Source organism: Aquarana catesbeiana, linkage group LG03 (assembly GCF_042186555.1).
Source record: "Aquarana catesbeiana isolate 2022-GZ linkage group LG03, ASM4218655v1, whole genome shotgun sequence".
Lineage (NCBI taxonomy): Eukaryota > Metazoa > Chordata > Amphibia > Anura > Ranidae > Aquarana > Aquarana catesbeiana.
Window position 1 is genome coordinate 731,521,567 of NC_133326.1, and position 13,307 is coordinate 731,534,873.

The 13,307-nt window shown below is 46.9% G+C and overlaps 1 protein-coding gene across 1 annotated transcript; it reads left to right on the forward strand.

Annotated features, from left to right (window-relative positions):
* The first annotated feature begins 217 nt into the window (after positions 1–217).
* Positions 218–7,252, forward strand: LOC141133820 (zona pellucida sperm-binding protein 3-like). Its single transcript, XM_073623380.1, has 8 exons — positions 218–685; positions 3,825–3,937; positions 4,511–4,614; positions 4,691–4,868; positions 4,985–5,105; positions 5,182–5,273; positions 6,415–6,557; positions 7,026–7,252. Exons 1-8 carry the CDS (start codon positions 218–220, stop codon positions 7,250–7,252), a joined length of 1,446 nt encoding a protein of 481 aa, XP_073479481.1.
* The last annotated feature ends 6,055 nt before the right edge of the window (positions 7,253–13,307 follow it).

The window sequence follows — 13,307 nt, forward strand, 5'->3', positions numbered from 1 at the left end:
TCTGATTTCAGTATGAGGATGAATCTGGTCATCTTCTCCAGTGGATCTCCAGGGGGATGAGGTGACCTCCATTAGTGGTTCCATCTCCCATCCATCATGTATCATCATCCCAGCCATTGGGTGTGGTGATGATTGGCTCCAGCTGGGGGTATCAGTGGTTGGTGGGAGGGGTATAAAGGACAGCTCTCTCTCCCTCATTCCTTGTGTTGTGTTTCTTATGGGCAGGATGGGTTTTCTGGTGAAAGGTGGTTGGGTGCTGCTCCTGGCTGTGGCCTATTGGTCAGGATTTGGCTGTGATGGAGTCTTGGTGAGACATGGCCGCCAGTCAGATTGGTGGAGGAGCAACCAGCGGGCTCTACCTGGCCAGGGCTCTTCTAGATGGGGCTCAAGAGAATGGAATGCTAATCGTCCTGTTGTGGGTGTTGGGGCTCCTAGGGGTTCACTTGCTGGACGTGTTGGAGGGGTTCCACGAGATCTGCCACAGCCTGGGACCTCCCCTATTAGCATCCAGTGTGGAGAGGACAACATGGTAGTCAATGTTCAGAGGGATTTCTATGGGATTGGGAAGCTGGTTCAACCTTCTGACCTGAGCCTGGGGCCCCGTGGCTGTAAACCCAACCCCCAGAGTACAGACACCACTGTTACCTTCCAGATCAACCTCCAGGACTGCGGCAACACAGTGCAGGTAATCTTCAAATTTTCCGCTGTGTCCATGTATTCTAGTCAATGGCGTCCCACAGTGTCTCTCCCCTCCCAAGTCCTCATCTTCCAGTTATGTGTGTGTGTATAGAACCTTCTCTGCTGCTTTTTGGGCCTCTCACCTGGAACCAGCTAGTTCATAATGACCCTGTAGCTGATGTTCCATTGATGAGGACTAACCTCCCCCCCCCAACCCAAATTTCAATAATATATTGCTGCAGCCCATCCGCTCTTAAGCTTTTTCCCCTCACTTACCCACCAGCCAGAGTAGAATTCAAATCTCTGCTTACCAGAGTAAGACTTGTACCATCCCTTCAAGGCTTGATTCATATGGCGTCCCCTTTGCGAGTGGGGGGGGGGGGGGGGGGGTGTACAGGAACTTTAGAGCCCCACCAGCTCCACTTTGGGAAGATGAAGGTAGAAATGAAGACCTAATGTTTTTGAATAGAGACGGGAGGGTTAAAACCTCTTTTGGGCTTTTTTTTTTTTTTTTTTTTTTGTCCTATTGGGGGGATTTCCTTACACTTCCTGCCTCGTAGCCACCTCCAGTAAGTGAGGAAATCCCTGGCTGTTAACAGAGCGGGTGTCCCCATAGAATGCAGACAGAAATAAAAACCCAACAGGGTTCTAACCCATGCTTTATCACTTTATCAGATTTCCTTTAGTTACACTTTAAACACAAATCCTATGGGGTCCCTTCTTAATTGCCGAGCGGGGTGGCACTTCAAGATCTTGCCCAGATCTGTGGCAATACCCCTGTTCAACCATACTGTTTTGGTAGGGATCTGGAATGTGGCGTACAGATGGAGAACCACCTGGAGTGTCCGGTGGGAGAGGACTCTCCAGACCATTAGTAGGGATGATTGTATGCGTAGCTGGACAGGTAGTGGGAACTCTCTGTTGTGGGGTTACTTCAAGTAGGTGTTAGCAGACTGAAGATTTGCCTTTTGTAGACTGATTCTTAGAAGACCAGTCAACAAATCTTATAATTTTTATTCAGGTTTACTTTTATGGAGACTGCTGTTGGGTGCCGCCATCTTGAGTGTGATGTCAGCAGCCTCGGAGTTGCCACTCCTCCCCTGAAGGCTACAATGGTTTATGTAGGAAGAGGTGGAGGAGCTGGGCCAGCACAAACTAATAGTGCACTCCAGAAGGGGAGAGGGCTATACCGGGTTGATTTCTGGAATGTCAATAAAATTCCACATGGGAAGGGAAAACCCTGCATGTAAACATTTGATTCACTTTGAAGTGTTTAACCAAAAAAAAAAAAATGCTTGTTTTTTTTTTTTTTTTTTTTTTTTTTTTTAAGCATGTTTATACAGCACAGTACATGTTTTATTTCATTGGGCCCCCTCTATCACCTGAAATGCCTGGTTCTTCCCTCCCCCCTGTAAACTGACCACTGTTATGGCTGCTGAGCCATGACCCCCAACCTCCCCCCCACCTCTCAGCTCTGTCCACTCCATGATCCTCCCCTCCTACTGGTAAAATAGTATGTCCCTACAATCCACACTTAGAAAATAATGTGCCCCACTAGTATGTCCTTTTTAGTAAAAAAAACAAATTCTACCTCATTGGAGGGACTCGTGTGACGACTCTGGCTTCTCCTCCCGGCTGACGCCAGCGGGAGTTCTCAGCCCTTGCTACTGTAGCTGGCAGAGGAGTTATGAGTGCCAGGAAACTCTCTGCTATAAATTGGAAATCTGCTTTTTTTTTTTTTTTTTTTTTTTTTTCCCCCCCCCCCCCCCCCTGTAGTATACACTATAGGATTATAAAAGACCTGGGACACCTTTTTTGGGTGCCTCAGGGAGTGGTAATGCAGTGCGCTGTGGCGAACAGTAAGTGTGGCCAAACTGCTCTTGCTGACATTATTCCCCCCCTCCCCAGTGATACCAAAGCTGCCTGCAGCTCCCGGACTGCAACAGATTTTTGTGACTATCTCAGTTACTTGGGGAGCCACAGTCCTGTCTAAATCTGTCCGAGTTTCAGGCAGACTGAAACCCGGACACAAGTTTCCAAACCCAAACTGTCCGGGTGAATACTGGACCAGTGGCGTCTCCAGCTTTCAAATTTAGGGGGGGCACATGGGGGGGACAGGGACAAAAGTAGGGGGTCAACTATAAAATGCATATCTATATCCTGGGGCCCTTTACTATGACCCCACAACGGGCCCTTTCACATGTTCTGCAGAGAGCTCCCTTCCTACTGTATTGGGGGGCCCCCCAGGGTGGCAGAAAACAAGAGATATATGTCACCAGCATACCAAGAAAATATAAGGGTCCAAAGCAGTGGGAGAGCTATCAGGGTTGCAAAGGTTGTCTTGCCACCGGGCCCTGGTGTTCTGCCACTGTGGGGTTCCCCAGCCTCCTCTTGCTGTCCTGCCCCTGTTATTGACAGCTCTGGTCTGGCATCTCTTGGAATTTACAGGCTGGTTCTCCTGTCCTAAGGATGGGAGAAATCAGTCTGTTTTTTTCAGTAACTGAGAGTCCTGGTGGAGTCCTTCCTGCAACTCGCTCTTCTCCCTGCCAATGAGGATGCAGGGGAAGGAGCAAATCGGGCGGCCGTGGTTGTGTGAGCGCTCGCATTATGCAGTGTCAGCGAGCAGGGGAGGGGGAGGAATCGCCCGCAGGAGCTGACTGGGGACTCTCTCCCTCTTGGACTTTTTTTTTTTTTTTGGGGGGGGGGGGGGGGGTCAGGGCCCCCTCTAGCCCCCCCAGGGACGCCTTTGTACTGGACAGGTGGCAACCCTAGTCCTAATGCTATAAGTGTTTGAGAGCCTCCACAGTGGAAGTACATGCATAATGGCTAGAGGGCAGGTAGAGCTGGAGGGACCCCCCCTCAAATGCATAGGGGAGCACTGGACACCCAGCATATAGAAAATGTGTGCAAACTAAACCCTGATTTGTAATGCAGACTGTCAGAATAATTTGGTTGTTTGCAAGCTGGTTGAGGTTTTGTTTTAGTTTTGTTTGCAGGGTAAACGGGGGGGGGGGGGGGGGGCTTTTGGGCCTGGCCTTCCAAAACCGGGGTCAGGCAATGGTGGGCTTGGGGCCTGGTCTCAGAAAATGGACTAAACAATGTCAGCTTGTTTGTAGGTATGTATCATTCTCCTCTTCTCTGCACAGATGACTCAAGACTGGCTAATCTACACCACCAACCTGACCTACAGCCCAACCTCCTCCATTCCAATCATCAGAACCAACGCGGCTGTGGTCCCCATAATGTGCTTCTACTACCGGTGAGTCAACACTACTGGATCAGCTTACACTAGGGTGCCATGCAGGTCCCAGCTGGTGTTCAGCATCTGGTCAATGCTTTGCCAGAGTGGGCAGAAAAACACAACTAGGGGTTTAACCTACATCTTTCCTTGACAAGAGATTTTCATGTACAGTATTACTTTTCCTGGTTAGGGGGTGTGTTGGCAGCCTATTTTGATGTAGGTGCTGCTGAGTATAGTAGTCTGTCGCCCAGCCAGGCACACTACCCCCTGTTGGGGTGATCACAAAGTTATATTGTCCTAACAAGGTTCAAAAGAGAATCTGGGGACAAATATAGTCTCCTGCTCCTGGTCACTTAAATATTCAGGGATCCTGTCCTAATAATGGCTTTACTATCTGGCTTCATTTGGTCACTGTCCCACAGGAATGGAATCAACCAGACAGCCATCCTTTAGTAACCTGCTGGATAGTGTAATTGTAACCAGGATTTGACCCTGTATTCCAAGTCGGTAATGGACAAGAAAAGAGTAATATGAATTTGTGACATTAATTTACATTTGACTCATTACTGACCTTGATCCTGTTCTGTGTAGGCACGGTAATGTGAGCAGCCAGGCCATTAAGCCAACATGGGTTCCATTCAGCACCACCGTGTCTTTAGAAGAAAGGTTGTCCTTCTCTTTGGTCCTGATGACTGGTGAGGAAAATGGGTGATCAGGAGGGAGGGGTTATTGTTGGGCCTTTACTAATTCCCTATTTCTTTGTATATACAGAGGACTGGCGTGGTCCCAGAAGTTCTCCCATCTATCAGTTGGGGGATATTCTCTACATACAGGCCTCTGTGGATACTCGCAACCAAATTGATATGATCCTGTATGTGGACCGCTGTGTGGCCACCATATCTCCTGATGCCACCTCTTCTCCACGTTACGACATCATTACAGACAATGGGTATGGGGTGTGTTTGTGTTTTTTTTTTTTTTTTTTTTTTTTTTTTTTTTTTTTTTTTTTTTTGGGGGGGGTTGAGTTTCCATGTGACCCAAATTGTAAGTGACCATCTTCCACAGGTGTCTGGTGGATGGAACACAAGCTGATGCCTCCTCAGCCTTCATCGCTCCAAGGGTCCAGACAAACACTCTACAGTTCACGGTGGATGCCTTCCGGTTCCTAGGAAATGATGTATCTCTGGTGAGGACTGTTTGAATTGGTTGCACAAATTGGTGCCTTCTAGGAATATTTAACCTAATAAAACCTTTTATTCCAGATCTACTTGACCTGTTACCTGAGAGCTGCTGCTGCCACCCAGGTCCCAGATCCCATTAACAAGGCCTGTTCCTATAGTAAAGCCACCAACAGGTGAGACTATTTAAAATGCCAGTTGGGTGTCCATGGGTTGCTGCTCTTCCCCCTAGCATTTGTCTGTCTATAATCACTTCTGCATGGATCTGGTAACCAGTGATTGGTTCAAATTTTTTTCTAGACCCAACATGGTGAATTCCTAAAACAATGGTTTGGAAAAGGCCCCAGAGAGTCTGTACCATTGCATATTTACACCATGCACATTGGTAAAATGGCTAGCCAGGTAAGTGGCCTCATGGGGCTGAAGGTTGGTCAAAACGGGGGTAGGCAACCTTGGCCCTCATGCTGTGGTGAAACTACAAGTCCCATGAGACATTGTCAGGGTCTTGCAATCACAGGCATGATTCCTAGAGGCATGATGGGATTTGTAGTTTCACCACAGCTGGAGGGCCAAGGTTGCCTACCCCTGGTCTAAAAGATCTCCGGTGCCAGCATGATCAGAAATATGGGTATGGTTCTCTGAATCTGCTGCTTGGACACCTTAGTCAGCTGTAAATTCCATCCAAGGGGATCAACCTGGCATTGTAAGTAGAACTACAGACAAAACTTTCATTTTGGATCGTGCCAAGGGTTATAACCCATCAAACTTTTCTCACCTGTATACCGTTGCAGAGATTTGCCTTCACTTCCTGTCCCATAGCCAGACAGGAGGTGAGAGGAAATCCCTGCAAATGAATAGAATTCCTCCGAAACCGCCAACCCAAAAATTGGTGTTCTCTCACTTTCAATTATGGTAAACCGGACAAATGGTGTGAATCTCCTTAACAGGACTCAGAAGGCAAACTGTAATCTTCACTGTGCATCTGGAGGGATGAGCCCTAAGTAGGGTTGCCACATCATCCCTTTAATCCAGGACACACATTAATTACATGGGTCCTGTGGCTGATTATGGTGGTAATTAAATTTACTTGGTGCCTTATCTGCATTAAATCAGCCTCAGAACCTGTGTAATGTGTCCTGGATTAAAGGGATGTGGCAACCCTAGCCCTAAGTCCTCTTTCAAGGTAAATGTCTAACTACCTATACAGTATTGGCCTTTCACCAAGGTTCCAGTGCATCTTCTAAACACAGGTTGTCATACATACTTTGTTTTGTTTTTTTTTTTTTTTTTTTTGTTTTTTTTTTTTTTCTTCTCTAGCTGGTCTGCAGTTGAGGGCCCCAGCAGTATCTGCCAGTGTTGTGAGACACCAGGCACCTGTAGCAACCCTACTGGTTTGACGGCAGGAGGAAGGAGCCGATTTGGAAGACCGAGAGCCTTTGGGAAAAGGGAAGCCTTGGATGGTGAGTCTTAACCATGCTGCTGCATACAATAATGGTGTGGCTGCATCTTGTATTACAACAGGAGGGTGGGGGGTCCTGACTGGTTTGGGTTATTCAACCTGGCACTGATTCTTGCCCCCACCAGGGTTCTGAGGGACACGGGGTGGCAATGAAGGGGGAAGGCTAGAACCTAGATGGCCTTCGTAGTGCTGCTTCTATTCCCATAGAGATGTTTCCCCTCACTTGTTTCAGAACTAGAACAGGAAGGTAGATCTCCTGCATAGCCTTTTCTTAGCAATGCAAATCTTGAGGGTTCAAACCATCCTCTCCCCCATAGTGCTCAATTGGTTAACATAATTGATTCATGAGGGTCTACAGTGGACACCACCTCTGCACACTTGAGTAGGAGTTGAGTTATCACCTGAAAGCCCTTAGTTGCATTGTATAGATATGTATGTGCCTCCTGATCCTCCAATGTTTCCCCTGCAGAACCTAACATGGAAGAGGAACAGTCGGTGACCACCTTGGGACCTCTGCTTGTGATTGGACCAAAACAAAGCGACCTTGCAGCTGCAGTGATGAAGAAAGAGTCCACCCCCACAGAGCTCTGGTGGTTGGTGGCTGTCGGGTGTGTCAGTGTTCTTGTAGTCACTGTGTGCACAGTGCTCATTGTGAAGTCTCTAAAAATGCCGCAATATGTATTGTCTGAGAAATAAAACAAGAATTGTTTAATATGGTCTTTTGCTTATTTATTTATAGACAGTTATACGGTATGATTTGGTGCTTTTCTAGGGGCTCTAAATATCTAGATCATGGGTCTAGCCTCCTGCCCCACCCCTTGTCTCATGTTGTATGAAGGTCAGAGGTTCCTTAATCTTAATGGAGACAGAAGTTGTGGCTGGGTGTATAGGGTCTCAAGGGCCACAGGATACTATATAGAAGACTAATAGGGATCATGACCCGTACTGACCCTTTATGCATCAATGAGTCCTCACTTAGGCTTCCTACATCCCTCTTAAAAATGACTTGTTCCACATTTTGAGGATGGAGAATGGGGGGGGGGGGGGTGCAAATAAAGGACAGTGTGGTGAGACATGGCAGGAAGAGGGGGTGCAGGAAAAACGAGAGGGACAAAATAGAGGAGAGTCAAAAGTGCAGAGTGGATATTGTTGGGAGATGACAGAGAATGTAGGAAAGTAAGATTACAAGGGGAGGGGACAGTGCAAAGAGGAGTGCACAGGGAGAAGGAAGAGGACAGAATGTAGGAAGATGAAGTGCATAAGAAGAGATGGTGCGCAGGGAAGAGGACAGAATGGAGAAGAGTGAATGGAGTGGACACAGTGCAGGAAGAGGAGCAACATTGCATAAAGTACAGGGAGAGGATGGAGTGCAGGGAGAAGGAAGGGTACTGAGAATGTAGGAGAGGCAAGTGGAGAGAATGCAGGAAGAAGAGTGGAAGGAAAACGGTCAAAGAGGAAGTCATGGCCTTTGTGTCGGTAGCAGTGCTTGTTCCATCACAACACTGGCAGATACTGCTGGGGCCCTCAACTGCAGACCAGCTAGAGAATACAAACCAAAGTATGTATGTCAACCTGTGTTTAGAAGATGCACTGGAACCTTGGTGAAAGGCCAATACTGTATAGGTAGTTAGATATTTATCTGCCTTCCCAACCCCCCCCCCCCCCTCCCCTCCCCCCCCCCCCCCCCCCCTCTTTCTTTTCTTTCCTTTTCCCTTCCTTCCTGCCCCATTCTTCCCCCTCCCCCTCCAGCCTCTACCCCTCCCTCCCCTTTCTCTTCCCTCCCGTTTCTTCTCTCCCATACCTTCCCCTCCCTGTCTCTTTCACTCCCCCCCCCCCCCGTCACACCACCTTCCCTGCCTTGACACCCTTTTATTTCACCTGGGTGAGCACCCCCCCCCCCCCCCCCCCCATTTTCTAATTTTATTATTTACTTATTACTATTTATTTAACCAGAATGTGTCCATAATCCCCTGTGTCCGCCGTGGGGGGTCCTACTATCCCATTCAATCCGCTTGAGCTAGTGAGCCAGACTTCTATTTTGCTACTATTCTTGTATTGTGTTAATTCTTTTTGCTGTTTTTGTTCAATTTTGTCTAAATTAAACTTTAATTATTCTAGACCTATCCCTCCTGAAAAAGCGGTCTTAACCACAAAACCGGTTGAGGAAACCATCTTAGATACCCCTCTCCACAAGAAACCTTACGGTTATATCCGTTTACGCTTGTGTTAAGTGCGGCGTATTTCATTTGCTTTTTAGTATTCTATGTATGTGTTTTGTATTAAAGGTTATACCCTTTTTTTTTTTTTTATATATATATATATATATATAAATAAATAACCTCTCTTGAACTACTTGTTACTAACGGGTGCTGAGATAGTCCCAACTCAGGTGTGGTTCAGGCAAGTAGCAGCAACTGCCTCCACACTTCCACTCCTATAATTTTTAGTCACTCTAGCACCTACCTAAGTAGCATACTCTACCTTATCTAATGAGTCTTCTCCTCATAGTAAATAACGAGAATATTGCAAAGTGCGGAATCCTACAGAGGGGAGAAGAGGGAATTCACAAAGAAGGCCAAACATTATATCCATTAAAGTGGTGGTCCACCCTTAAAAAAAAAAAAAAAAATTGAAATTTTTTTTTTTTTTAACTTGCCTCTAAATGCCTGTTGCTAGGGGGTCCCTCGTAGTCTGCCTCTTCCAGTGCCTGGGCTGGTGACATCACTTCCCCCTTGGCACAGGAAGGGCTCTGCTCCCTCCCTCCTGTCAATCATCTGGGACCCATTACAGGTCCCAGGTGACTGAGTGGCCAATCACGGTGCGCCGCTCGCGCATGCGCAGTGGGTGCTAGGCTGTGAAGCCACAGCCCGGTGCCGCTGAACGGAGGGGGAGAAGAGCGGGGCTTCGATTCCCCCGCATCGCTGGACCCTGGGACAGGTAAGTGTCCAATTAAAAGTCAGCAGCTGCAGTATTTGTAGCTGCTGACTTTTAAATTTTTTTTTTTTTTTTTTCTCCTCATGGGCCCTCCTCTTTAAGAGTAGAAGTTTCCTTTTAGAGGATTCCGGAAAACGTCCGCCCGCGTACACACGAGCGGACTTTTTGACCGGACTGGTCCGAGGGACTTCCCGAATGACTGGACTTGCCTAGACACGATCACACAAGTCCGGATTCGTACGTGATGACGTACAACCGGACTAAAATAAGGAAATTGGTAGCCAATAGCTGCCCTAGCGTGGGTTTTAGCCCGTTGGACTAGCATACAGACGAGCGGATTTTTGGACCAGACTCGAGTCCGTCGGAAAGATTTGAAACATGTTTTATTTCTAGGTCCGTCAGACTTTTGAGAAAAAAAGTCTGCTGGAGCCCACACACGATCGAATTGTCCGACGGAGTCCGGTCCTCCGGACCAGGTCTGCCGGAAAGTCCGCTCCTGCGTACGCGGCATAAGGTGTCAGTGTAGTCACAGGGATCAGGCAGAACCAATGTCGACACACAATCACCAGCCAAATCTCTGGCAGTCTACAAGAAATGATTGTACAATTACACCGAGCTATTATAGATATTACTGTAGCACCCTGGAGTTTAGGCAGGGCAAATTTACTTGCCGGGAGTAGTTATCCTAATTGATTGTTAGGGAAAAAAAAAAAAAAAAAAAAATCAATGGATCTCTAAGTTTGGCCTTGTTGCACTTTTCTCTTCTACCACTAGGTGGCCAGGTACTTGGTGGTACTTGATACAAAAAGGGGCAACCCAAGGTCAGGTTATGGACATATTGGGGTATGTCAGCCAATGGGCTGGGGTTTTCTTGAGTCCCTTGGCCTGCTGGGAGAGCCTATATATTTGAGTGAGGTCAGGTGATCTATGTTCTGTGCCACTTGGCTCTCTGGGTGAACGTGCATGGTATTGCCGGGGCTGCTAGGCTGGAGATTGGGCCTATTCTGGGCACATCTGGCTACTAGGCTGTCTGAGGGCCTATCCCAGGGATCCTCAAACTACAGCCCTCCAGCTGTTGCAGAACTACACTTCCCATGAGGCATTGTAAAACTCTGACATTCACAGACATGACGGGATTGAAGTTCATAAACAACTGGAGGGCCGTAGCTTGAAGACCCCTGGCCTATCCGGAAGCAGGAGAGAGCAGCGCAGGGTTGGGGATTGCGGCTTGCAGTACAACCAAAAGTGACTGTTCTGTCGGCCGGAGAACCTGTCGTGGTCAGAGGTAGAGGGGAAGCTGTCACCAGTAAGGGACCATCCGCCTTATTACCAGGGACCGGGAGCTCAGTGTATTTAAGAACTACTATTTAAGAACTACAAGGAGAAGTTGTAGTGAAGGTGAAAGAACTGTTACGCTTTGTGTTAGGAACTGTTAAAGACTGTTGCCATAGGAGACAGCATTTCTGCACGTGCAGATGTGGCTTCTTGCTGGAGGCCTTTCCCTGCACAGCTGTCCTATTGAAGTCTCAAGGTCTGCTAATTGAACTTGCAACTACTCAAGGGTGTCCTGGTTCTAACCTTCTCCCCCCCCCCCCCCCCCCCCAAAAAAAAAATTACATAACGGACTGTTAAAAAAAATAAAACCTCTTTTGCATCCAAGAAGTGTTTGGCACCCAATAACTTTATCCATCTTACACCCACTATGCCTCACAACCCGTCACATACAGAAGGATGTCACCTATCCCTGGCCCAAAGGTTCTCATCAGACCAAAGGAGGCCTTTGGCCTACATTTGGTGCCCAACGTGGGGCTAAGGCGTTGTCCTTGCAGCAGTCACCCATAGCAACCGGCTTCAGCTCCATCGGGACTCCGTGGGAAGTTGGCGAGTAACATTTACACTTCTAATGGACTGTGTTGTCGTGTGCACTATCAATGTGGGGAAAAAACCAACCAAGTCTCACTGCTCAGGGGAGAGGACTAGCCTGGTCTTATGACACTTCCCACCAGCGCTGTGAAGGTTAATACAGACTCCAAAATGGACTCCGGTACAGTTTTTGGCGCGCCGCAGCATGAGGAAGGTGGGCAAAACAGTTCTGAAAACAATTGCACCAATCCGTTGGCAGGGGAGGAGTTCCCGCTCTGCAGAGGAGGATAAGGAAGTGCTGCCACTTGTGTCTGGTTGTGGGTTGAAGAGAAAGATGGCGCAGTTCGTGAGTGAGATGGTGGATTGGAGAAAGTATGCCCCAGGTGTTTGTTAAGGGAAAATATGTTGCGCTTTAATTAACCTTTCAATCAATGCTTAAATCCCGTGTTAAAAATAACTCATAGTGATGGTGAAAATAGATAAATATACAAATGTTAATACAAGCTGTGCACTCACTACTTTACATTGTAGCAAAGTGTCATTTCTTCAGTGTTGTCACATGAAAAGATAGAAGAAAATATTTACAGAAATGTGAGGGGTGTACTGACTTGTGTGAGATACTGTGTATATATATATATATATATATATATATATATATGTATATAACACGACAAAGGACTCCCAGAGTTCTGTGTCTTAACCGCTTGCCGACCAGCCGGCATCATTATACTGCGGCAGGTCGGCACGATCCCGTGAGCTGTCGTAGCTATACGTCGTCTCCTTTAAGCGGGATAGCGGGCACGCGCCCGCTGCTCTGCGGGGGTGCCAATGCTCGTGTCTGGCGGTCGCGATGACCACTGGCCACGAACGATCGCAAGCACGAGAGGCAGAACAGGGATGTGTGTGTGTGTGTGTAAACACACAAATCCCTGTTCTGTTCTGTGAGAAGAGGAGATGCAGATGGTGAGTTCATAATAGCTAGGAATCATGATCTGTCATTTCCTCTAGGACAGTCTCCCCCCCCCCCCCCCCCCCCCATAGTTAGAAACACACATAAGGGAACACATTTAACCCCTTGATCGCCCCCTAGTGTTCCCTGCCAGTGACATTTATACAGTAATCAGTGCATTTTTATAGCACTGATCACTGTATAATTGTCAATGGTCCCAAAAATGTGTCAAAAGTGTCTGATGTGTCCGCCATAATGTCGCAGCCCCAATAAAAAACGCAGATCACCGCCACGACTAGTAAAAAATATAAATAATAAAAAAAATGCTATAAATCTATCCCCTATTTTGTGGACGCTATAACTTTTGCGCAAACCAATCAATATACAGTACACGTATTGCAAATTTTATTACCAAAAATATGTAGAAGAATACATATCGGCCTAAACTGAGAAAAAATTAGCTTTTTTTAAAAAAAATGGGGATATTTATTATAGTAAAAAGTACAAAAGATTGTGTTTTTTTCAACATTGTCGCTCTTTGTTTGTTTTTAGCGTAAAAAAATAAAAACCGCAGAGGTGATCAAATACCACCAAAAGAAATCTCTATTTGTGGGAAAAAAAAGGACGTCAATTTTGTTTGGGTGCAACGTCCCACGACCGCGCAATTGTCAGTTAAAGCGATGCAGTGCCCAATCGCAAACAATGACCCTGGTCATTCAGCAGCCAAATCTTCCGGGGCTGAAGTGGTTAACTAAAGAGTACAATTGCCTGCTTTAAGACTTGGTCTGTCTGGTTGAAACTTTCTGTCATGTGATAAAGGTGGAGTCACTGCTGTAATAAAAATATGAACTGTGTAAATAACGATAAATTCCTGCAGCACAGCAGAGAATGATGGAAGGTTTACAGGCTGAAAGAACTAGAGTGCCACCTGCTGGCTGAAAATAAAACCAAAATATTTACCTACGATGTGTCATATTGATCTGATAGATGAAGGGTATTTATCAG